Source organism: Moschus berezovskii, chromosome 4 (genome assembly GCF_049115385.1).
Source record: "Moschus berezovskii isolate FMDL1 chromosome 4, NW_MosBer_1.0, whole genome shotgun sequence".
Taxonomy (NCBI): domain Eukaryota; kingdom Metazoa; phylum Chordata; class Mammalia; order Artiodactyla; family Moschidae; genus Moschus; species Moschus berezovskii.
Window position 1 is genome coordinate 105485172 of NC_142463.1, and position 26082 is coordinate 105511253.

At 43.0% G+C, this 26082-nt stretch overlaps 1 protein-coding gene across 2 annotated transcripts; it reads right to left on the bottom strand.

Moving 5' to 3' along the window:
- Nucleotides 1-13851: 13851 nt before the first annotated feature.
- On the bottom strand, nucleotides 13852-21764 carry MRPL9 (mitochondrial ribosomal protein L9). 2 transcript variants are annotated; one of them, XM_055402274.2, is made up of 7 exons: nucleotides 21582-21764; nucleotides 21233-21389; nucleotides 20369-20493; nucleotides 20106-20156; nucleotides 17405-17506; nucleotides 14514-14574; nucleotides 13852-14379 (listed from the first exon to the last, which is right to left on the bottom strand). In XM_055402274.2, the coding sequence occupies exons 1-7, from the start codon at nucleotides 21732-21734 to the stop codon at nucleotides 14366-14368; spliced, it is 663 nt and encodes a 220-aa protein (XP_055258249.2). In that variant the 5' UTR covers nucleotides 21735-21764; the 3' UTR covers nucleotides 13852-14365. The 2 variants fall into 2 exon arrangements, with proteins under 2 accessions (XP_055258249.2, XP_055258248.2); XM_055402273.2 differs by having other exon boundaries at nucleotides 14491-14574; nucleotides 21582-21763.
- Nucleotides 21765-26082: the final 4318 nt, after the last annotated feature.

A 26082-nucleotide genomic window follows, 5' to 3' on the forward strand; every position in this document is an offset into this window, starting at 1 on the left:
CCTCGTTTAGCTTGGAGAACAATAACCAGATGACAGTTCAGGGACAAGGACGCACTGTGTGTCCATGGATAATTAACTTACTCTAACTGTAGGTGAGGTCAAAATCCATTCATTTATCAACAGACATTTGAATGTGTGCCAGCACTCTCTCATTCAAGGTCACTTCCGTCTCCATGCTTTTCATTTTTCAGTTCTTTATATCATCTTGCACTAGATGTTATGGGAGGACCTACCAAGTGTAAAGAAAGGTAGCTCACTCCTTCGAGAGAAGGCAAGATTTCACAGTGTAATCTTTTTTTTTTTTTTGGCTGAGGCAAGTGGAATCTTAGCTCTCTAACCAGGGATCAAACCTGCTCCCCATGCAGTAGAAGCATGGAGGCTTAACCATTGAACCACCAGGGGACTGTCCAGCATGTGGTCTTTTTTGTGCAGCTTATTTCACGTAGCATCCATTTAAATCTATCTGTATTCACTAGTTTGTTCCTTTATCTGCTGGATAGTAGTCCCTTCTTTATGCACCAGTTGATGGCTGTTTGGGTTATTTCCATTTGGGGAAATAAAGCTTTGATAACATTAATATTATTAGTAACTTTTCATTTCTCCTTAGTAAATATCTAGGAATGAGACTGCTGAGTTAAATGGTAAGGGTATATTTAACATAGTAAAGAATTGCCAAGTTCTTTTTCATAGTGGCTACCCCATTCTGCATATATATTGTGGCTCAGCGGGTAAAGAATCTGCCTGCAATGCAGGAGACCTGGATTTGATCCTTGGGTTGGGAAGATCCCCTGGAGAAGGGAAAGGCTACCCACTCCAGTATTCTGGCCTGGAGAATTCCATGGACTGTATAGTCCATGGGGTTGCAAAGAGTCAGACACGACTGAGTGACTTCACTTACCCCATTTTACATTCCTACCAGCATTGTATGACCAGTTTCTCTGTATTCTCACCAGCATTTGGTATTGTCACAATTTTTTACTTTAACCATTCTGATAGGTACATAGTAATATTTCCTTGTGGTTTTAATTTGCACTTTTCTGGCTAATTGTGTTGAACATCTTTTCATGTGCTTCCTGTCCCTCATTATTTCCTTTTTAGTTTAGTGAAATATATTTTCATTTCTTTTGCCCATTTTCTGACTGGATTGCCTGTGTCCTTTTTCTTTTTTTTTCCTGAGAGTTAGTTTATTTAGATATGTAGATATATGGTTTGCAAACATTGTTTCCCAGTAGTCTGTCTTTTCATTTTCTTTACGTGAGCTTTCAAAGGAGCACACATTTGTAACATTGATGAGATCCAAATTCTTGATTTTTCCTTTTATATAGCATGTTTTTGTTGTCAAATTTAAGAACTCTTTGTCTAATCCTTGATCTTAAAGATTTTCTCCTTTAAAAAAAGTTCTATAATTTTACAATTTACGTTTAAGTCTGTGGCCATTTTGAGTTGATGTTTGAATAAGGCGTTACACTTAGGTTGAATTTCGTTTTTGGCCTATGCCTGTCTAATTGCTCCAGCATCATTTGTTGAAAAAGCTATCTTTCCTCCATTGAGTTGCTTTGGTATCTTTGTCAAATAAAGGAGTAGAACATATCTGTGTGGGTCTGTTTCTGAGATCTCTATATTTTTCCTCTTATTGTTATGTCTGTCCCTCCACCTATAATACACAGCATTGATTATTGTCGCTATATATTAATAATAAAGTTGGGTAGATGATTTATTACACTTCATTGTTTTTTTTTCTAAAATTATTTTAGTTGTTCTAGTCCCTTTGCCTTCCATATAAATTTTGGAACAATACTATATTTTTTACACACTTTCATCATCCTTTTTGGAGAAGGAAATGGCAACCCACTCTTCTTGCCTGGAGAATCCCACGGACAAAGGAGCCTGGTGGGCTACAGTCCATGGGGTCGCAAAGAGTTGGACGCAACTGAGCGACTAACACACACACTATATTTGTCAACAAAAAATGTTAGGATTTTGATAGTAAATTTCATTAAACCTGCATATCAGTTTGGGGGGGAAGAATTTACACCTTTACTAAGTTGAGTCTTCTGATCCATGAACATAGAATGTCTCCATTTATTTAGATCTTTATTTCAGTGACATTGTATAGTTTGTTTTGTTATTTATACCTAAGCATGTTTTGAGCAATGACAAATAGTATTTTTAATTTTGGTGTTCACATGGGTGTGTGTGTGTGTATTAATGCATTGTTGACCAGAGACACATTAATACATCTTTTGTTACCCATATGTTATTGACTGGAGACATCTCAATATTTACTTCCATGATAATTTGCTGGCCACAGGCATTAGTTTCTGCAGAAATCCCCCAGTCAATAATGTGTTAATTTGCTTCTAGGAGGTTTTTTGTAGGTTCACTAAGATTTTCTGTGTAGAAAATTTGGCATCTGCAAATGGGGACAGTTTTAGTTTTTCTTTTCATATCTGTATGCCTTTTATTTGTCCTTTCTTGCCTTATTGCACTGTCTAGAACTACTAGCACTATTTTGAATAAGAGAGATGAGATCAGATATACTTGTTTTGTTCCTGATTTTAGGAGAAAAGCACTCACTGAGACTTTCAGCATTGAGTATAGGTTAGCTGTAGGCTTTGAAGGTGTTCTTGTCAAGTTTTAGAGATTTCCCTGAATTCCTATTTTCCTGAGTCTTTTTTTTTTTTTAAATCACGAGTGGGTGTTGAATTTTGTCAAATGATTCTTTGAATCAATTGATATAATCATGTGATTTTCTTCTTCAGAGTCTTAATATGGTGGATTGCATGGGTTGATTTTTGAATATTGAACCATACTTGCCTCCCAGGAATAAAATCCACTTGGGCATGGTATATAAATCTTTCCATACATTGCTAAACTCTATTTGCTGATACTTTGTTAAGGATTTTTAGACTTATATTCATGAGAGATATTTGTCTGTACTTATCTTTTTTTTTTGTACTGTTGTAGTCTGTCCCCTCTGCCCACCCCCTGGGTAATATAGCTTCATAAAATGAATTGGGAAGTATTCTCTCCTCTTCTACTTTGTGAAATAGATTATATAGAATTGGTGTTAATTCTTCTTTAAACATTTTGTAGAATTCTCCAGAGAAACTATATGGGCCTCAAGAGGTTTTTGCTATTTTGGTGGTGGGGCAGAAAGGGACACTTTAAAATTACTCATTTTTCTTAATTGTTATCAGTTCAGTTCAGTCTCTCCGTTGTGTCCGATCTTTGCAACCCCATAGACTGCAGCATGCCAGGCCTCCCTGTCCATCACCAACTCCTGGAGTTTAATCAAACTCATGTCCATTGAGTCGGTGATGCCATCCAGCCATCTCATCCTCTGTTGTCCCCTTCTCCTCATGCCTTCAATCTTTCCCAGCATCAGGGTCTTTTCCAATGGGTCAGCTCTTCGCATCAGGTGGCCAAAGTATTGGAGTTTCAGCTTCAACATCAGTCCTTCCAATGAACATTCAGGACTGATTGCCTTTAGGATGGACTGGTTGGATCTCCTAGCAGTCCAAGGGACTCTCAAGAGTATTCTCCAACATGATAGTTGAAAAGCATAAATTCTTCGGCACTCAGCTTTCTTTATAGTTCAACTCTCACATCTATACATGACCACTGGAAAAACCATAGTGATAGCCTTGACTAGACGGACCTTTGTTGGCAAAGTAATGTCTCTGCTTTTTAATATGCTGTCTAGGTTGGGCATAACTTTCCTTCCAAGGAGTAAGCGTCTTTTTATTTCATGCCTGCAGTCACCATCTGCAGTGATTTTGGAGGCCAGAAAAATAAAGTCTGCCACTGTTTCCACTGTTTCTCCATTTATTTGCCATGAAGTGATGGGACCAGATGCCATGATCTTTGTTTTCTGAATTTTGAGCTTTAAGCCAATTTTTCACTCTCCTCTTTCTCTTTCATCAAGAGGCTCTTTAGTTCTTCTTCACTTTCCGCCATAAGGGTGGTGTCATCTGCATATCTGAGGTTATTGATATTTCTCCCGTCAATCTTGATTTCAGCTTGTGCTTCATCCAGCCCAGCGTTCCTCATGATGTACTCTGCATATAAGTTAAATAAGTAGGGTGACAATATACAGCCTCGACGTACTCCTTTTCCTATTTGGATCCATCTGTTGTTCCGTGTCCACTTCTAACTGTTGCTTCCTGACCTACATACAGATTTCTCAAGAGGCAGGTCAGGTGGTCTGGTATTCCCATCTCTTTCAGAATTTTCCACAGTTTATTGTGATCCACACAGTCAAAGGCTTTGGCATAGTCAATAAAGCAGAAATAGATGTTTTTCTGGAACTCTCTTGCATTTTCAGTGATCCAGCGGATGTTGGCAATTTGATCTCTGGTTCCTCTGCCTTTTCTAAAACCAGCTTGAACATCTGGAAGTTCACGTTTCACGTATTGCTGAAGCCTGACTTGGAGAATTTTGAGCATTGCTTTGCTAGCGTGTGAGATGACTGCAATTGTGTGGTAGTTTGAGCATTCCATGACATTGTCCTTCTTTGGGATTGGAAAGAAAACTGACCTTTTCCAGTCCTGTGGCCACTGCTGAGTTTTCCAAATTTCCTGGCATGTTGAGTGCAGTACTTTCACAGCATCATCTTTTAGGATTTGAAAGAGCTCAACTGGAATTCCATCACCTCCACTAGCTTTGTTCGTAGTGATGCTTCCTAAGGCCCACTTGACTTCACATTCCAGGATGTCTGGCTCTAGGTGAGTGATCACACCATAGTGATTATCTGGGTCATGAAGATCTTTTTTGTATAGTTCTTCTGTGTGTTCTTGCCACCTCTTCTTTATATCTTCTGCTTCTGTTAGGTCCATACCATTTCTGTCCTTTATTGAGCCCATCTTTGCATAAAGTGTTTGTTTGGTATCTCTAATTTTCTTGAAGAGATCTCTAGTCTTTCTGATTCTGTTTTCCTCTATTTCTTTGCACTGATCACTGAGGAAGGCTTTCTTATCTCTCCTGGCTATTCTTTGGAACTCTGCATTCAAATGGGTATATCTTCCCTTTTCTCTTTAATTGTTATAGGTTTGTTCAAATATATATTTCATATTGGGTTGTTTGTAATGTTTTTTCCCAAGGATTTAATCTGTTTTGTCCAAGTTCTCAGTTTTATGTGTATAGAGTTCATATTATTCCCTTATCTTTCTAGTATTTGTGGGGGTTTTAGTGTTCTGCCATGTTTCATTCCTGTGTTTGTAATTTTCTCTTTTCTTGTCACTCTTTCTAGGGGTTTGTCAATTTTATTGATTTTTTTTCTCTCAAAGAACCAGCTCTTTGTTTCATTAATATTCTCTATTGTCTTTCTTTTATAAGTTTCATTGATTTCTGTTCTGTTTCCTTATCTTTTTTTATTTCCTTGCTTATACTTGTTATGGGTTTCAGTTCAGTTCAGTCGCTCAGTCGTGTCCGACTCTTTGCGACCCCATGAGTTTGATCTTTTTCTAGGTTCTTGAGGTGAGAGTTTAGACGACTGATTTTAGACCTTTCTTTTCTAATGTATGCATTTAGTGCTATAATTTCCCCTCAGTACTGCCTTAGCTGTGTGCCACAAATTTTAATATGTTTCATTTTCATTTTTATTTAGTTCGATGTATTAGAAATTTTTCTTCTTTGAGACTTTAAGCCATAAGTCAGTTTCCAAGTATTTGGAGATTTTCCTCTTATCCTTCTATTATTGATTCCTAGTTTGATTTAAGTTCTTTTAAACTGGTTGAGCCTGGTTTTATAGTCCAGGATATGGCCTATGTTGGGAGAATAAAAAAATATGTATTCTGCTCTTGTTGGGTGGAGTGTTCTATAAGTGTTGATAAAGCCCTGTTGGTTGATGGTCGTGTTGAATTTTTCTGTATCTTTGCTGATTTTCTGGTTGTTCTGTCAGTTACTGAGTTACTGAAGTTTCCAGATATAATTCTGGATTTGTCTACTTTATAGTTCAGTTCATTTTTGCTTCACTTGTTTTTCACCTCTTTGTTTGGGGCATATACATTTAGGATTGCCATGTTTTTCTTGGTGAAATGGTCTTTGTATTATTATATAGTGATCTTCTTGGTCTCTGGTAATTCTTTGTTCTGAAGTTTACTTTATCTGATATTAATACAACCACTCCCACTTCCTATTGTTTAATATTTGCATGGTATAACTTTTCCCATCCTTTACTTTTCACTTGACTATATCATTTTATATATATATATATACACACACATACACATAAAGGTCTTCCCTGGTGGCTTAGACAGTAAAGAATCTGCCTGCAATACAGGAGACCCAGGTTTGATCCCTGGGTCGGGAAGATCCCTTGGAGAAGGGAATGGCAACCCATTTCAGTATTCTTGCCTAGAGAATCCCATGGACAGAGGAGCCTGGCAGGCCTCAGTCCATGGGCACAGAGTTGGACACAACTGAGAAATTAACCAATTAACACTTTTACTTTCATGTATATATATATATATACACACACACATATATATATATATCTTCTGGTTTTATTGAGATATAACTGACATACAGCAGTGTATAAGTGTAAGGTATAGAGCATAGAGATTTTACTTACATACATCATGAAGTGATTTTAACAAATTTAGTGACAATCCACTAGCTCATATACAAAATTAAGGTAATAGATACATTTTCCTTGTGATAAGAACTCTTAGAATTTGCTCTTTTATTTATAACATACAGCAGTGTTAATTATGTTTATCATGTGTATTATATCCCTAGTACTTATTTATAACTGGAAGTTTGTACCTTTTGACTGTTTTCATCCAGTTCTTCTTCTGCTCATTGTATCATTATATTTCAAGTGAGTTTTCAGTATTCATTTGGGTCATTTTTTTTTTTTTGCCGACATTGTTGATTTCTGTCTTTAATTGATGTATTTAGACTATTGCATTTAATATATTTATTGGTATGTTAGAGCTTAAGGCTTCCATTTTTTGTTTTTATTCTGTTTCTGTGTTCTTTTTCCTGCCTTCCTGAGGATTACTTGGACATTTTTTAGAATTCCATTTTGAGTGTATCTCTTTGCATAGCTTTTTAAAAAATTGACTGCTGCAGGTATTATACGTAGAAGGCAATGGCAAGCCACTCCAGTACTCTTGCCTAGAAAATACCATGGATGGAGCAGCCTGGTAGGCTGCAGTCTGTGGGGTCGCTAAGGGTCGGACACAACTGAACGACTTCACTTTCACTTTTCACTTTCACACACTGGAGAAGGAAATGGCAACTCACTCTAGTGTTCTTGCCTGGAGAATCCCAGGGATGGGGGAGCCTGGTGGGCTTCCGTATGGGGTCACACAGAGTCGGACATGACTGAAGTGACTTAGCAGCAGCAGCAGGTATTATATATACATAATTTATCATAGCCTACTGATGTTATACTTTACCAGTCTGAGTGAAGTAAGGAAACCTTCAGTTCAGTTCAGTCACTCAGTCGTGTCCGACTCATTCTCTGTTGTCCCCTTCTCCTCCCACCCCCAATCCCTCCCAGCATCAGAGTCTTTTCCATCTGTATAATACCCTATTCTCTCTCGTTTATAATTTTTTAAAATATTTCCTCTACGTATCATTAGGAGCTTCCCTGGTGGCTCAGATGGTAAAGAATCTGCCTGCTAATGCAAGAGACCTGGGTTTGATCTGTGGGTCAGGAAGATTTCCTTGGAGAAGGGCATAGCAACCCACTCTAGTATTCTTTCCTGGAGAATTCCATGGACAGAGTTGCCTGGTGTGCTATAGTCCATGGGGTCGCAAAGAGTCAAACACGACTGACTAACATATACACACACATATTGTTAGAACCAGATCAGATGACGTTATAATTTTTTCATCAACTGTCAGACATAATTTACAAAACTCAAGAGGAGATCTGTTGACTTTACCCATATTTTCACTAACTCTGCTGTTTCTTTCTTCCTGATATGCCAAGTTGTTTTTTTCTTTATTGTTTAGAGAATTTCCTTTAGCCATTCTTTTTGTTTGTTTTGATTCCCCATGAAAATCCCCATGGACAAAGGAACCTGGCAGGCTACAGTCCATAGGGTCGCAGAGAGTCGGACATGACTGAAGCGACTGAGCACACATGCAAGATTTTCTTTTTTTAAAAATTCATTTATCTATTTTAATTGGAGGCTAGTTACTTTACAGTATTGTAGTGGTTTCTGCCATACATTGACATGAATCAGCCATGGGTGTACATGTGTCCCCCATCCTGAACCCCCCTCCCACCTCCCTCCCCATCCCATCCCTCAGGGTCATCCCAGTGCACCAGCCCTGAGCACCGTCTTATGCATTGAACCTGGACTGGCGATCTGTTTCACATATGATAATATACATGTTTCATTGCTATACTCTTAAATCATCCCACCCTCGCCTTCTCCCAGAGTCCAAAAGTCTGTTCTTTACATCTTTGTCTCTTTTGCTGTCTCGTATACAGGGTTATCGTTACCATCTTTCTAAATTCCATATATATGCGTTAGTACACTGTAGTGGTGTTTTTCTTTCTGACTTACCTCACTCTGTATAATAGGCTACAGTTTCATCCACCTCATTAGAACTGATTCAAATGCATTCTTTTTAATGGCTGAGTAATACTCCATTGTGTATAAGTACTACAGCTTTCTTATCCATTCATCTTCCAGTGGACATCTAGGTTGCTTCCATGTCCTAGCTGTTGTAAACAGTGCTGCGATGAACATTGGGGTACACGTGTCTCTTTCAATTCTGGTTTCCTCGGTGTGTATGCTCAGCAGTGGGATTGCTGGGTCTTATGGCAGTTCTATTTCCAGTTTTTTAAGGAATTTCCACACTGTTCTCCATAGTTAGCCATTCTTTTAGAGTCAGTCTACTGGTGACAAACTTTTAGTTTTCCTTTGTCTTAGAGTGTCTTAATTTCCCTGTCATTCCTGAAGGATATATATATTTTTCTACATATAGAATTCTGGGTCAACAGTCCAACATTTGAAAAATACGATAACAACTCCTTCTTGTTTCTGTGGTTTCTGATGAGAAGTCTGTTGTCATTTGAATTGGGTTGTTTTCCCCTTAGTAGCAGTGTCATTTTTCTCTAGCTGTTTTCAAGACTTTTTGTCTTTAGATTTAAGAAATTTAGTCCTGATACGTTTTGGCATGGATTTCTTTGAGTTTATCTTGTTTGGGGTTTGCTTAGTTTCTTGAATCAATATGTCTCTTAACAAATTTGGGAGGTTTTCAGCCATTACTGTTACATATATATATATGTATATTTTAGCCCTGCTTTCTTTCTCCTCTCCTTCTGGGACTCCAATGACAGAAATATGAGGTCTTTTGTTACAGTCTCACAGCCTCTGAGGCTCCGTTCTTCCCCCCCAGTTCTCTTTTCTCTCTGTTCATAGTGGGAGGCTTCTGTTGTTCTCTCTTTCAGCCCTTTCCTCTGCTCTCTTCGTTCTGCTGCTGAGTCCATCCACTGAACTTTTCATTTCCATTATTACATTTTATGGTTTTAATATTTCCACTTAATTCTTCTTTGTACCGTCTATTTCTCTATAAGCTATTTCATCCTGTTTGTTTAAAGCATATTCATAATTATTCGTTGAAGCATTTTTCTCATGGCTGCTTTAAAATATGCCAGGTAATTCTAATATTTTACTCTATCATCTCAGTACTGGCATTGATTTTCTTTTTTCATTGATTGAAATCATTTTGGTTCATGGTATGAGGACAGATTTTAAAAAATCAGAATCTGGACATTTTTGTATTTGAGACTCTGAATCTTAATTTAAAACTTACTTCTGTTTTAACTGACTTTATCTTATACTGCTTTGGCACAGAAAGGGAAAATACATTACTGACAAGTATAATTTCAGATTTTACCCCTTACCTCCATTGACACCAAGGCACGTGGAGCTTCTCTTTCCTTAGGTGGGGATGTGAGTTCCAGCTTCCTATGTGGTCTCCAGTGATACTATGGTGAATGACGCCTCATTACTGCTGGGTAATGGTGAAAGTGCAAACTCTCCACTAGGCCTCCTCTAACTCAGCCCTGTAGGAAGGCAGAAGCATGCCTTTTTCTGCCAGGTGGGAGTGAATTCCAGGTTCCCTGCTGACACCAGGGAGGGACAGGACTCATTACTGGCTGGTGGAGGGGAAGGTTGTAGTTTCTTATTTGGCATTCTATGGCAGCACCTTGGCAGGGGTGTTGGCCCAGGTGTTATAACCTTTATAGAGAATGGAAGTCTAGATTCCCCTCTCAGCCTTGGCATGGTGGTGGTGGGGCCACAGTATTGTCTGTGATGTTTGGCTAGAGTAGAGCAGTTAAATGTCTAAAAGATTTTTTGCTAAGGCTGCTCCTTTACTTTGACTAGGAGCAGGCTTTTACTGAGGCTTATTATTTGTACCCCAATTTGGCCTTTCCAGGTTGCTGGTTCTTTAAATCTGGGATAAATGAGGCAAAAAGAAAATCCAAGGGCTTCCCTGCAGCGTTGTTCCTTGGGCCCCACCATCCCTAGGCAGTATGCTTCCTTCTTTCCACTTCTCAGTCGTCTTTGTTTCATGTATAATTTCTAGCATTTATAGTTGTACCAGGAATGGTGAAAGTGTATCTATTCTACCTTACCTGGAAGTAGAAGTTCCATCAGTGTATTTCTCACGTTAGGTGTTGTATTCTTCATCTCTGAAAGTCAAAGTCGCTCAGTCGTGTCTGCCTCTTTGCGACCCCATGGACTATACAGTCCATGGAATTCTCCAGACCAGTATACTGGAGTGGGTAGCCGTTCCCTTCTCCAGGGGACCTTTCCGAGCCAGGAATCGAGCTGGGGTCTCCTGCTTTGCAGGCAGTTTCTTTACCAGCTATCAGGGAAGCCCCACTAGAAAGAGTTCCATCAGTGTATTTTTCATGTCAGGTATTGTATTCTTCATCTTTAGAAGTTCCATTTGGGTCTTACATTCTCTCATTAGTTTTGTTTGCCTTTACAGCCGTAAATGTCTGAAGCATATTTATAGCTGTTTAATTCCACCATCACTGTCATTTCTAGGAAAATTTCTTTTGGTTGGGATAACATTTTCCTGACTCTGTCTTTTTTTAATGGTCATATCTGATTGGCTGGTTCTGTGGTAAAGGATTCACCTGCCAGTCCAGGAGGTGCAAGAGACGTGAGTTTGATCCCTGTGTTGGGAATATCCCCCTCGAGTAGAAAATGGCAACCCACTCCAGTATTCTTGCCTGGAAAATTCCATGGACAGAGAAGAGAAGCCTAGTGTGCTACAGTCCATGGAGTCACAAAGTCACACATGACTGAGCATGCATGCATGTTGATTGGGCATCAGACACTGGAAATTTTGTTTAGTGTTATATCTTATGTTTGCTGCATTTCTTTCATGAGTGTTGGTCTTGGTTCTGTCATACATGGTTATCAGTTTGATCCTTTCAAGGCTTGCTTTCAAGCTCTGCATGGTGGGTCCAGAGTAGCCTGTATCCTAATGCCCTTTTGAAGACTCCACCCAGTGCTCTATGTATTATATCTACCCACACTGTCAGGAATACAAACAAAACATTCCCAGTATTGTGTGTGGGAGCTCGGAGAACTGTTGGGCTTACTGTTTTGGTGTTCCCCACCCCACAAGCCTCATGGTTTCACCCCACACATCCACAGATCAGTATTCAGACCAAGGTTTGAGGGGACCCCTCTGCAGATGTTCAAAACTGGTCACTCCCTCATCTACAGTGGTCTTTCTCAATTTCTAGTCAGTTTATCTTCCATCAACCCTAAGAGACCCCTGTTAGAGCATGGAGGTACAGCACTGGGTACATGACCATAGGATCCATGGTCTGATCACACACCATACTATCTAGAAGCAACACAACAATGGAACATCTTGGAGACGACACCCTGTAAAGATGAGATACCATCCTCAGGATACAGTTTATACCCTGGATCGACAGCCAGCCTAGAGTGCTGTCCGTAACATATGGGCCTGGGAAACGGGGGTTGGGTGTAGGAGCAAGCCCCCCTTTACCATCGCTCTCAGTGACCCACCTGGAGGAAACTGTGCCTCCAACTCAGGGCTCTGAATATTTAGAAGTCCTGCTTCACAGAAGGGGAATATTTTCACTAGTGGATACACTAAAAATCTCATTAAAGTTAGGGCTGTCACCAGATTTACTTCAGATCACTACCAAAAGTCAATGAGGTTAAGGGAAGGAATCATTAACCTGGCAGGAGTAACTGACTCTTAACCATCAGGAGGTAGGGCTGTTAGTGGGGACAAGGGAGTGTATATTTGGCACCTAAGTCATCCACTCTGGCTCCTCTCCTGCCTAATTTTTATTATAAATGGACAAGTGTAGTCATGGCCTGAGAAGGTAACCCATTTAGGCACAAAGAAGGATAAACTGAGGGGCTGTGGGGGAGAATCTAGACTGGGTAGTCAAAGAGGAAACAGGTGTCAGCTGTAGACTTAAGCTACTGCAGCAGGGGCTGCAGTCTGCCCCAGATCTTCCTCTTGTTTCCCCAGAACCTGAAGGATCATTTCAGGACCTAGGAAGCAAATGGGTCTGAAGAGCACAAGTGACTGTAGTGGACACTATGGTGTGCTGCCCAGACACCAATGCACTCATTTCCCAGGCTGCTGAGAATGCATACAGCTCTCATCTGTTCCCCCTGGGAACTGCCTGTGCCTGAAATCAGTCACCACACCCTAGACCCTCTCCTGGTCAGTGTCGGGTTCTATAGGGCTGGCCACTTGCCTCAATGTGGTACGCCATCTCTGTAGAGCCACTTCTAGCTCCAGCCTCCTGTGGGACTAAGACCTTTGCTGAAGCTTCATCAGCTCAACTTCTGTCTTACCTCATCTCGCTTCCTTCATGCCCCAACAGGTGTTAATCTAGAGAACTCCCCCCAGTAAACCTCACCCACATCACGGTTTTGCCAAGAACTCACCTTATGACAAGTATTTAAACACTTCTTGAGATTAGCTGTGTGGAATGTTGTCTATTGCTCAGTTTCAGAGAGCTTCAACGTGGTGATGGTGGTGGTGTGGAATGATGCGGTGTTAAATGACCTTCCATTTCAAGGACAGCAGGGATTGATGGCAAATTTGACAGTGGAATAGCAAATTTCAAAGAATACTAGTGCTCGACCTGAGTTATGGAGTTCTGGAAAGTGTGACGTTGGATACGGATAAAAGTGCTGCAACCACTGATGAAAGCACTCTCACTAGCAAGGATGGCTACATGTGGATGAAAGTAGTTAACTGGCGTGGCAAGGCAGGTGAGCTCAAACAGGATAAATCAATTTCTCTGAGCTTCTGGTAAGGGTAGCAAAGAGTCAATGGTCTCATGTTTATCCTTCCTAAGAATCTCACATTTAAATAACTCTGGCACAATCCACTTAACAAGAGTTGGTCTTTCTTCCAGGAATGAACCTTGAACTTATGCAGAACTATCTACTTGCCTCTTCTCCCAATCCATAATTACCTATGTACTAGCCCCACATCTTAACCTTTGTCTGGAAACCAAGGTATTTTCTTTTTCAAAATTTCAAGAGTTCCCTTTTTAAACTTCTTTCATCCCAGCTTTATTTTCTCCAACAACTGTCCTTAGGCCTTATTCAGATCTCCTTAGAAAAGTAGAATCCACTGTGCTTATCTGTACTGAGGACTTTATTAGTATACTTAATGAGTTTTAAGACCATAAGGCATATCAGCTTGTTGAGTAATTTGTCCATAGCAACTGTGGGCTGTAGCCCCAAAAATGTTTCTTTTCCCCCTTTTAGCAGCAAACCCCAGGGGCTTTCCAAGAGGACATTCCACTTGGAAGTCCTGTCCCCAGTCGTCTCAAGTCAGTAAACAACACCTAAAAAGAACACAACCTTTTTATTTTTTCTGAGATACAGTGTTCAGTTTGGATGATGAGAATAAGCTAGGTAGCTCTACCATTTATTCCAGTGAATTCCAATAAAGGAAGAGGCTAAACAGGATCTAGACTCTTTTGGTCTATTAATATTTAGCTTATCAAATCCACAGCCTGTACTTCTGGAGCAGGCATCCCTGATAAGGCCAAACGTGGTAACGGCTGAAGACGGCAAATGTGGCCGATTCGGCACATAGCACAGTCTGGCCTGCTGTTGCTGCCTCTGTGCGCTCTCTAAGCTTCCGTATCTGGTTGGAGCTAGGAGCAGTATCACAGTGCTGGGCCATCTCTGCTCCACCGTTCCTCTGATTCTGCTTTGCTGCTTTCGAGGGAGAACAGGTTCAGATCTTCTGGAAGCTGGGGGAGGCCATTCCCTTGGCAGCTTGCTGGGCTAACCAGTACTTATATCTTTTGGTTTTGGGCCTCTCAAAGTTCACCACGGACATAGGTACCCTCACAGTGTCAAGTCCATTTACCTGCCCACAGAACAACAGGAAGCTTAGATCAGGTGGGCAAATAAGGCTAACACCAGCCAATCCCAGCTTTCTACCCAGTCAGAAAAAGGAGACCGTATGTGAAACACTCACCGTCACCTCGCACCAGTACTCACCCCTCTGGGTGATGGGCTCTTCGGGCAACTTTAATGCATGTGGGGCAACCACAACGCCAAGCTGCAAAAAACCACGGCCAAAAGGAGCTCTTTTTACATGGCTGCCACTCTGGGCAATCTCAAGAGGATTCTAGACTTCCCTGTACAGGGAGGAGTAAAACTGGGGGGTTTACCCTGGCTGATTCCACAGAAAGGCACAAACCTCCATAGAGTGGCAGAGAAACTCAGTCCTGATTTCTCAGGGAGGTGGTTTCACAAAGAGAAACAGGGTTTAAGATTAAAATCACTTCATCCACATAAGTAAAAATTCTCCAGTGTCACAATTCCCCAGCTTTTCCTATCTAGAGAAAATAAATGTTCCCATCTTCTCCTATCAGTTTTCAATTTCTTTGTGACCATCCTTAGTCATTTCCCTTCCACACCCCTGCAAACCAATCAAGAACACTTTCCCTAAGACGGACAACCACATGTAAATTAATGAAGTTAGAACACACCCTCACACCATACACAAAATTAAACTCAAAATGGTGTAAAGACTTAAACACAAGACACAACACCGCAAAACTAGAAGAGAACACGAGCAAAACATTCTGACATACATTGTACCAATGATTTCCTAGGTTAGTCTCCCAAGACAACAGAAATAAACGCAAAAGTAAACAATGAGGCCTAACCAAACTTACAAGCTTTTGCACAGCAAACCATAAAACAAAAAGACAACCTGCAGGCTGGGAGAAAATATTTGCAAATGATGCTACTGACAAGGGCTTAATTTCCAAAATATACAAACAACTCATACACAACTCAACACCAAAAAATCAACCCAACTGGACTTCCCTGGTGGTCCAATGCAGGGGACATGAGTTGAATCCCTGAAGATTTCACATGCTGTGGGGCAACTAAGCCCATGCATCCTAGAGCCCCTGCTCTGAAACGAGAGGCCACCACAGTGAGAAGCCTGTGCACTGCAGCTAAAGAGTAGCTCCTGTGCACAGCAATGAAGACCAAGTGCGGCTAAAAATAAAAACTGAAAGGAAAAAAAGCCAACCCCATCAAAAAATGGGCAGATGACCTAAACAGACATTTCTCCAAAGAAGACATATAATGGCCAACAGACACATGAAAAGATGCTCATCACTGCTAATGATTAGAGAAATGCAAATCAAAAGTAAATGAGGTACCATCTCACACTGGTCAGAATAGCCATCATTAAAAAGTCTACATGGACCTCCCAAGTAACCCAGTGGTAAAGAATTCACCTGCCAATGCAGGGGACATGGGTTCAATGCCCTGGTCCGAGAAGATCTCACATGCCGAGGGGCAACTGAGCTTGCAACCTGCAACCACAGAGGCCCATGCTCTGCAATAAGAGAAGTCACTGCAATAAGAAGCCCATATACTGCAAGTATAGAGTAGCCCCAACTCACCACAACTAGAAAAAGCCCCCATGAAGCAATGAAGGCCAGTGTATCCAAAGGTGAAACAAAAGTCTACAGATAACAAACGCTGGAGAATGTGTGGACAAAAGGGAATCCTCTTACACCACTGGTGAGAATGTAAACTGGTGCAGCCAGTATGGAAAACAATACGGAGCTTCCTCAAAAAAATAAAACTCAAGTTGCCATATGATCCAGCAATACCACTCCTAGGTATGCGCTTAGTCGCTCAGTTGTGCTGGACTCTTTGCGACCCCAGGAACTGTAGCCCACCAGGCTCCTCTGTCCATGGGGATTCTCCAGGCAAGAATACTGGAGTGGGTTGCCATGCCCTCCTCCAGGGGATCTTTGCAACTTAGGGTTCAAACCCAAGTCTCCTGCACTGCAGGCGAATTCTTTACCGTCTGAGACACCAGGGAAGCCCATTCCTGGGTTTATATCTGGACAAAACTGTAATTCCGAAAGATACATGTGGGACTTCCCTGGTGGTCCAGTGGTTAAGAATCCACCTGCCAACGTAGGGGGCATGGGTTTGATCCCTGGTCCAGGAAGATCCCACATGTCGTAGAGCAACTACGCCCCTGTGCCACAGCTGCTGAAGCCCCCACACCCAGAGCCCATGCTCTGCAACGAGAAGCCTCCACAATGAGAAGTCTGCACACCGCAGCAAAGAGCAGCCCATGCTCGCTGCAACTAGAGAAGGCCTGCGTGAAGCAACAAAGACCCATCGCAGTCAAGACATGGAAACAACCTAAATGTCCATCAACACATGAGTGGATAAAGAAACTGTGGTACATATATACAACGGAATACTACTCACCCATAAAAAAGAATGAAACCATGCCATCTGTAGTAACATGGATGGACCTAGAGATTACCATACTAAGTGAACTAAGAAAGACATACCATATGGCTATCACTTATATGTGGATCTAAAATATGACACAAATGATCTATGAAACAGAAACAGATTCACAAACATAGAGAACAGACTTCTGACTGCCAAGGAGGAGGGTGCACTGATTTACATATGGCTGTCCAACTTAGGGAACACATTCCTGACTGGCTTGCACAGCTGTGGGAGGGAAATAACTTGTGGTTGCCAGACTGGGGAGGGATGGATTGAGTCTGGGATTAGCAGACTATATATTGTGACTATATAGGATGGATAAACAGCAAGGTCCTACTGTATACAACAGGGAACTATATTCAATATCCTGTGACAAATCATAATAGAATATGAAAAAGGATACATATATATAAAACAATCATTTTGCTGTATAGTAGAGATTAATATATTTTAAATCAACTCTGATTTAAAAAAAAAAAAAGCTTTCCCTGACTTCAACTGGATGATCACACCCTTTCCTAACAGAGGGATCAATCCTAGAATAGCTGCTTCTTCCCAGGGGTAGCTTCCATCTTTGGGGTATAGTGGTGTTTGGGAGTACTCACATTTCTGAGAAAGTGGCGGGCAACTATTTCAGGGTTTAGCTCCCATTTGACATTGTTCTTCATTCCTACCTCCAGGTGACAACTCCTCAGAAATTTCACTGTCTGAGAGGAATTAAAACAGAGAATAGGTTAGAGTTGGAATCAAGGAGAGGAAACACATTAGCAAGAGGCCAAGAAGCATAAAGTCTGAGAGTTCAGGCAAAGCACGATTCCTGCCTCATAGCCAAGAGAGGGGAGATGATGAGTAGGAAAAAATTCCTATTGTCTCAAGACTGACACTATGGAAAGATGTATTGGCAATGCTATGGAAGGGAATGCTGCCTATACTTGGCTATTCCTAAGCAAGGAGACACAGGCCACGTCAAAGTCAGGCTCATCGACTGTTCATCTTAGGATGGACAGATTTTCATAGACTGTTTTAACCCAATATTCTGACCCTTCAATCCTACCACTGCACCATTAATGAGTCCTCCTTGCTTACAGAATGAAGCATAAATTCATTAGCTGAGGACTAGCTTCATTGACTATGCCAAAGCCTTTGACTGTGTGGATCACAATAAACTGTGGGAAGTTCTGAAAGAGATGGGAATACCAGACCACCTGACCTGCCTCTTGAGAAACCTGTATGCAGGTCAGGAAGCAACAGTCAGAACTGTACATGGAACAACAGACTGGTTCCAAATAGGAAAAGGAGTACGTCAAGGCTGTATATTGTCACCCTGCTTATTTAACTTATATGCAGAGTACATCATAAGGAATGTTGGGCTGGAAGAAGCACAAGCTGGAATCAGGATTGCTGGGAGAAATATCAATAACCTCAGATATGCAGATGACACCACCCTTATGGCAGAAAGTGAAGAGGAACTCAAAAGCCTCTTGATGAAAGTGAAAGAGGAGTGAAAAGGTTGGCTTGAAGCTCAACTTTCAGAAAACAAAGATCATGGCATCTGGTCCCATCACTTCATGGGAAATAGATGGGGAACAGTGGAAACAGTGTCAGACTTTATGTTTTTGGGCTCCAAAATCACTGCAGATGGTGACTGCAGGCATGAAATAAAAAGACGCTTACTCCTTGGAAGGAAAGTTATGACCAACCTTGATAATATATTAAAAAGCAGAGACATTACTTTGCCAACAAAGGTCCGTCTAGTCAAGGCTATGGTTTTTCCAGTGGTCATGTATGGATGTGAGAGTTGGACTGTGAAGAAAGCTGATCACCGAGGAATTGATGCTTTTGAACTGTGGTGCCGGAGAAGACTCTTGAGAGTCCCTTATACTGCAAGGAGATCCAACCAGTCCATTCTAAAGGAGATCAATCGTGGGTGTTCATTGGAAGGACTGATGCTAAAGCTGAAACTGCAATACTCTGGCCACCTCATGCGATAAGTTGACTCACTGGAAAAGACTCTGATGCTGGGAAGGATTGGGGGAGGGAGGAGAAGGGGACAACAGAGAACGAGATGGCTGGATGGCATCACCGACTCGATGGACATGAGTTTGAGTGAACTCCAGGAGTTGGTGATGGACAGGGAGGCCTGGCATGCTGTGATTCATGGGGTCATAGAGTCGGACACGACTAAGTGACTGAACTGAACTGAAAGATGTTTTATAAATCATGCCCACCCCACTTTCCAGTCATATATTTCCCAATATACTATTCAAGTCCTCTGCTTTAACTAGACTGGTCTACTTTCTATTTTAAAACATGCTTTAACTGAGCTATCACTTCACACCTGACATAATGGCAATCATCAGAAGAATACAAGTAACAAATGCTAGCAAGGATGTGAAGAAAAGGGAATCCTTGTACACTGTTGGTGGGAATTTAAATTTGTGCAGCCACTGTGGAAAACAGTATATATTAGTATATACTAATAGTATATATGTGGAAAACATATATATACACAAACACACACACAGACACAATGGAATACTATGCAACCATTTAAAAGAACAAAATTTTGCCATCTGCGGCAACAAGGATGGACTTGGAGGGCATTATGCTAGGTGAAATAAGTCAGAGAAAGAAAAATACTGTATGATACCACATATATGTGGAATCTAAAAAATACAAATCAGTGCATATAATGAGAAAAAAACAGATGCACAGATACAGAGTGTAAGGCAGGTTACAAGGATGTACTGTACAGCCAGGGAATACAGCCAGTATTTTGTAATAACTATAAATAAAGTGTAACCTTAAAACATGCCTTAATTATCTACTGAGACTTTGTCTCCCTTAATACCTTTCCTACCTTCCTGGTCTATTCAAAGCCTATTAATCCCACAAGGCCGAATTCAATCCCATCTGAAAAAAATCCCTCCTCAATCACCCTAATCCATTTTAGTCCATGTCACTCATAATTTATTGTCTTGAGTCTATGTATCACTTTCTCTGTGTCTGTGTTCTCTCCAACTTGTCTGTAAACACCCCTGAAGGCAGAGTCCTCATCTCACATTTTTCCATGGGTGCCCTGGTGCCCAGGTTGGGGCCTCCCTCAATAAGCTAGAGCACTTAACCCACCATGTCAGGATCTCCTAGGAGGTCTTAGTATCAGTTACAGTAGCCACAATACTTCCCCTTGCACCTACCTTGTGCGTGAAATCAGGAGACTTCAAGGAAATCAAGAAGCCTTTTAGGGAGAGGTTGGTGACTTCTGTAGGTGACCAATAAATAAATATTTTCTAGGTTTCTACTCACCGCCTCACCTGCCTTGGTCTGGATCTTGTCTAGTTTTCCTTCTTGTCTCAGCTAGAAAAGAAAGTTACAAATTGAAAAAAAGAAGAGTCCATAGTAACTAACAACAAATTCTTAAAATGCTGGGCATAGTCTGGGCTTCTGAATTCCTGTTCTTCTAGTCCCTACCTCATTTTCAAATTAAATATCAAAGGGAAAGAAGTTGTTAGAAGTAATGTTCAGGTTTTAATATCTCTTGAGTCCCTCTGCTTTCTTTTTGGGCTCACCAATTTCTCCTCTTCAAACAGCTTCTTGTTTTCAGGAGATGCATACACAGCCAGTCCTTGAGGAAGTAGTCGATTACGGCCCACAGATTTTTTCACTGAGACCAGGTCACCTCGGACTCCGAGTTCTGCCAAGAGAGAACAGAGGCACAGGATCAGAATTATCTAGCAGTCCCTAAAGAGATGATCAAAGAAAAAGAGACCTCTTATTCTCTCACAATGCTTATTCCTCCCAGAAGAAATATTAGTATTCACTAGGAACAACATGACTTCTAATTCATTTTTTTAGGGCCTGACTGAGGAACTCAATATTCCATGTACAAGGTGAAGCATTGTCCCATCACGGAGATTTCAGTATGTGGTGCCTAGTCAGGCCTTTCTCCCCACACACTGTTAAAGATGCTGTGCTAAGTGGCTTCAGCCCTGTCCAACTTGCGACCATGTGGCCTGTAGCCCGCCAGGCTCCTCTCTCCATGGGGGGAATACTGGAGTATTCTCAGGCAAGAATACTAGGGTGGGTTGCCATGTCCTTCTCCAGGGGATCTTCCCGATCCAGTGATCAAACCAGTGTCTCTTAAGTCTCCTGCATTGGCAGGCGGGTTCCTTACCACTAGCGCCACCTGGGAAGCCCATGCATAGGGAAACAGTCAAAATGAGGCCTTCCAAGGCTCTGGAACATAATACTAGATGAGGCTGCATTCATATTCTAATTTTTTATGTAGGAAAGCAATGTCACAATCACAGTACTTTTTACCGCTTCTTCTCAGACAAGACAGCTGATCATTTCCCCCAAAGTAGTGAAAGGGCAGAAAAATGTTGATGCTGAACTGAACCAGCCTGAGAGAAGTACCTCTCCCCGGGCCTTACCGTCCACCGACTGGGTGAGGATGAGCTCCAGGTTGTCTTTGGGCCGGTGTTTGGTATCTTCCACGAGCTTGTAGACGCGGTGTCGCCGGTGCAGGCGCGGTTTCCGGCCTTCTCCCGCTAGCGGCACCTTCCACCAGCGCTCTACGATGACCGTGCCCTGGCAGCCGGGGGAGCGAGGGTGAGCGAGTATTCAAGGAGAAGCCTCCTCCACTGGCCGCCGGCACCTCAAGGAGAGCCCACCCCCCTCGATTTGGGGCCCACCCGGTCTCAGCGCGCTTCTCAACGCAAGCCTCGGCCATAGGAGCTCCACCACAGGCAAGGAGCCCCAGAACGCAGACCCGGCCCTCACCCGACCGTGAGACAGGCTGAAGTCGCGCTCCGAGCCGGGCGTGCTCCCTAAAAGTCGCGGCCGGAGGAGCTCCCGGACCCCTCCTCGCAGCAGCCGCTCAGCGAACACCCGCAGCTGAATTCCCCGCAGGACCGCAACACCGGCTGCCGCCATGTCGTCGGGCGCAGAGGAGGGTCGGCAGGGCGCAGGCGCAGGAAAGGCCCCCGCGGGCTGCCCGCGGCGCGCCTGAGGCGGCTCTGTGCGCGCGGAGCTTCCAGGAAAGCCTGCCGCGGACTGAGCTGCGATTTGCGTGTCTGGAGACCAGAGATCCGGCTGGGATGAGTGCTCCACGACTCAGCGTTTCCGCCACTCCTTGTTCCCAATTTCTTCTCGGGGGAGGGACACCCATAGCCAGACAGATAGTGGAACGACTGTTAGTTGCACTGACACCGGGAAAGTCACCCGGTCCCTCCCTTGGCTTCAGTTCAGTTCAGTCGCTCAGTCGTGTCCGACTCTTCCCGACCCCATGAATCACAGCACGCCAGGCCTCCCTGTCCGTCACCAACTCCCGGAGTTCACTCAAACCCACGGTCCATCGAGTCGGTGATGCCCTCCAGCCATCTCATTCTCTGTCGTCCCCGTCTCCTCCTCCCCTCCACCCCCAATCCCTCCCAGCATCAGAGTCTTTTCCAGTGAGTCAACTCGTCGCATGAGGTGGCCAAAGTATTGGAGTCTCAGCTTTAGCATCAGTCCTTCCAATGAACACCCAGGACCGATCTCCTTTAGAATGGCTTAACTTGTCTTTATTAGTGTCTTTATTATTGGGGACTTTTTATTTAGCTCCAGTCGCTCTCTGAGGTCACTTCCAGTTCTGATGTTCTGTGATATCTGGATTTTGAGAGGAGAGGGTACTGGTCTTCCTTTTCCTTACTTTAAACCTATCTAAAAGTGGTGGAAGGATGGAATCCTCTGGAAAACTGCCAACCTCAGTGTAAGGTCGGACCCTGGTGGCCTTCTTGGCTTCCCCTTCCCAGTGGCTATCTTGGCTCCTTCTTCCCCTCTCCATCCCCCGCTGGAGGGAAAAAGTTCCACCAAACCGCTGAGGAATCTCTGACTTAATAACCCTCTGCTGAGATCTACCCCACTTCCTGACTTCCAGAGTGACCAACCCGGTCTCACCACCTCGACTAGCTGACCATTCGCAATCTCGCATTTCCCAGCTTTACCTTATCTTTGGCCTGTCCAGGTTATATGATGCCACTTCCTGCCCCGAAGGCATAAAAATCGCACCCTGCCTTTGTTAGGGGCAGAACTCCTCGTGTCCATTCTTGCTGTCAGTGGGTTCTGCCCGGGAGCGCACTGCCAATAAAGCCTGTTACTTTCCCTTGGTGTCTGGGTTATTTCCTTACAGCTTGAGACGCCCGTTTTCGCGACCTTGCACTCAGGATCGTCTCTTAATCGTTACACTACAGTATTTAGTCCTCCTATCCTGGAATAAGATACTATCTTCCTTCAGGATTACTGTGCAACAGTAACCCACTCCAGTATTCTTGCCTGGAGAATCCCATGGACGGAGAAGCCTGGTAGGCTACAGTCCACAGGGTCGCAAAGAGTCGGACACGACTGAGCAACGGAACAGAACAGTATTTAGTCCTCCTATCCTGGAATAAGATACGATCTTCCTTCAGGATTACTGCGAGTCTCCTAACAAATATTTAAATAAGTGTAAATCACGAGGGAGACAGCTCCCTCTGTGGAAGGTCTCAGTATTGGGGAGTAAACCATATAAATGGAATGAATAGGGCCTGTTTGGCGTAAGAGATTTATGGAAAGATGTTCTAAGCATCATGTTATTAGACCTATAAACAGCCTTTGGCCAATAGTTCCTTGTAATTACACTTTCTTTGAGTAGCTTCCAGGACACCGATTTATTTTTCTCCTTCCGGTCTCAACATGCTCCCAGAAACAAGCGGGGAGCTTCACTCATTTTTCTCAGTCTCTTGCTGATTTCTCCTTTATTCTTCATCTCTTCGAGTGCCCCCAGGGCTCAGTCTCTGGATCTTTACTCTTCTCAATGCCAATCTTCACTCGCATGGCAATGACTTCAAATTTCTGTCTTCACCCTATACTTCTAAACTCCACACATGACTATCCAGCTGCTTACTTCATCTTCCCCTTATACATCTGTGGACAATTCAGAGTTAACATGCTCCAAACTAAACCCATGTCTGTCCTCTGCCCCATACTGCCTCACCTGCAGCCTTTCTTCTCTGTCGATGGTGACTCGCTTCTTTCAGTTCTTGGACTCACCTTCTCTCCTACCTCAGGAAATCCTGTGGGTGCTACCTTTATACTATTTCCAGAATCCAACCAAATCCCATCACTTCCAGCTCCCCACCATGGTATTAGATACTATCTTTATCCAGGATTACTGCAATAGTCTCCTAACAAATAATCCTTTGGAGCTCTACAGTTTATTTGCAATACACCAGTCAATCTTTTGAAAAACATGTCAGATCATGTCTCATCTGTCCAAAACCTGCAGGCTTTCCCCTTCAGTCAAAGGAAAAGGCCATACAATGGTCTACAAGGCCCTGTATGACCCGGTCCCATTAGCTTTCTTTTTCTTCTACTGCCCCTATAGCTGGAGAAGGCAATGGCAAGCCACTCCAGTGCTCTTGCCTAGAAAAATCCCATGGATGGAGGAGCCTGGTAGGCTGCAGTCCATGGGGTCGCTAAGGGTCGGACACGACTGAGCGACTTTACTTTCACTTTTCACTTTCCACTTTCACACATTGGAAAAGGAAATGGCAACCCACTCCAGCGTTCTTGGCTGGAGAATCCCAGGGACAGGGGAGCCTGGTGGGCTTCCGTCTATGGGGTCACACACAGTCGGGCACGACTGAAGTGACTTAGCAGCAGCAGCAGCAGCCCCTATAGCTTACAGGGCTTCCCAGGTGGCGCTAAGTGGTAAAGAACCTGCCTGCCAGTGCAGGAGACATAAGAGATGAGGGTTCAATCCCTGGGTTGGGAAGATCCCCTGGAAGAGGAAATGGCAACCCCCAGTATTCTTGCCTGGAGAATCCCATGGAGAGGGGGGCCGTTAGGCTATGGTCTATGGGTCACAAAGGGTCAGACATGACCGAAACAACTTAGCACATAGCTTGCAGTCAATCCACAGTGGACTCCCGTTTCTTGAATCCATTTGACCCGTTCTCCTTAGGGATTTGCACTAGCTGTTGCTTTCACACAGAAGCTGTTACCGTCAGATGTTGGCTTGGCCTAAACTCCCTCACCCCCTTCAAGTCTTTAAATGTCACCTTTTCAACGAGACCTCCTTAGGTTACCCTATTTATTACTGCCACTGTCCCACCCCCTTCACACTCCTGATCCTTCTTTTCTACTCTATCTTCTAACACATGAAATAGTTCTCTTGTGTTGAGTGTTTAGGTTTGTTCTTTCAGTGTTAGAAGCTCCATGGGGCAGGGATATTTGGTTTGTTTACTGGTGTAGCCCAAGCTCACAGTAGGCCCCCAATAAGTATTTGTAAATGGATGAATGAAGAACGTGCAGACGTCTGACTGGTGGTGCCAGCTCCAAATTTTGCACACAATGTTGATTTTTTTAATCAATAATTTTTATTTTTTGTTAGTAGTAAAATTTCTCAGATTAAAAAAAAAATCTTTTTGAGAAACTTACCACAAAAATCTCTTTCCAGTTTCTGTTGAAAATCGTATGATCTGGTCTGCATTCCTGCATGGAAACTTGGAGCTGAGCTGTGTCCCCATCCCACCCCCGCCCTTTAAGAGTGTGAGCTTTTCATTTTGCTATAGTCCCATCCAGCAGCTCCACTAATTTCCCCTAGCTGTCCAGGACCCTGGAGGCATTGAGTTTGCAGTTCCTATCCCATAAGATACTGAGAAAGTTCAACAACATGTAGAACCATTGGGTTATTAAAGCTAGGGATAATAAAAATATTGAACTGATAGGAACAGGGAACCAACCAATCGAGTCAGATACTGGATCAGGGCCTTAGTAGCCTCCTGCAGTGTCAGACCCCAATCTGTTACTGAAGTGTGTGTTTGCCACACGCACATGCCAGAGGGGAGCCCACGTTCTGTGAATGCAAGAGGTCACCAGGGCTGTTTACCAACCATACGTAAACAAGAAGTATTTTAATTTCTGGGACAGCCGTGAAGTCCATACTAGTTGAACAAGAACCTTGGGTGCTGCCTAAGGGGGCAGGGTGGGGTAGGGAGCACCAGAGAGGAGTCCTGCAGTGACTGAAGGGCCGACCCTTAGCCCATGTCACAGTGCTCGCTGTGTCACAATGGCACCAGTGGCCTGAACCCCTGCCACCGGCCCCTGAGCCTCACTTTGCCGCGGGGAGGCACTGAACTAAGAAACTGCCTTGTTACAGGTCACGCCCCTCTTTCTACTCCCTTTCTTATATCAAGAGGGGAAAAACACGGAACTACCTCTACCCGTTCTGGTCACCATACGCCTATTACCTTTACTGTTA

Bases quoted from the DNA above. Each gene is read 5' to 3' on its own strand.
- MRPL9 (XM_055402273.2), bottom strand. From the start codon at position 21,734: ATGGCGGCAGCCGGTGTTGCGGTCCTGCGGGGAATTCAGCTGCGGGTG. The intron at 17,507-20,105 runs GTGAGTAGAAAC...AATTCCTCTCAG, and splicing joins AGACCAAGGCAGGTGAGGCG to ACAGTGAAATTTCTGAGGAG. The intron at 14,575-17,404 runs GTGAGTACTCCC...GGTTTTTTGCAG, and splicing joins CCCGCCACTTTCTCAGAAAT to CTTGGCGTTGTGGTTGCCCC.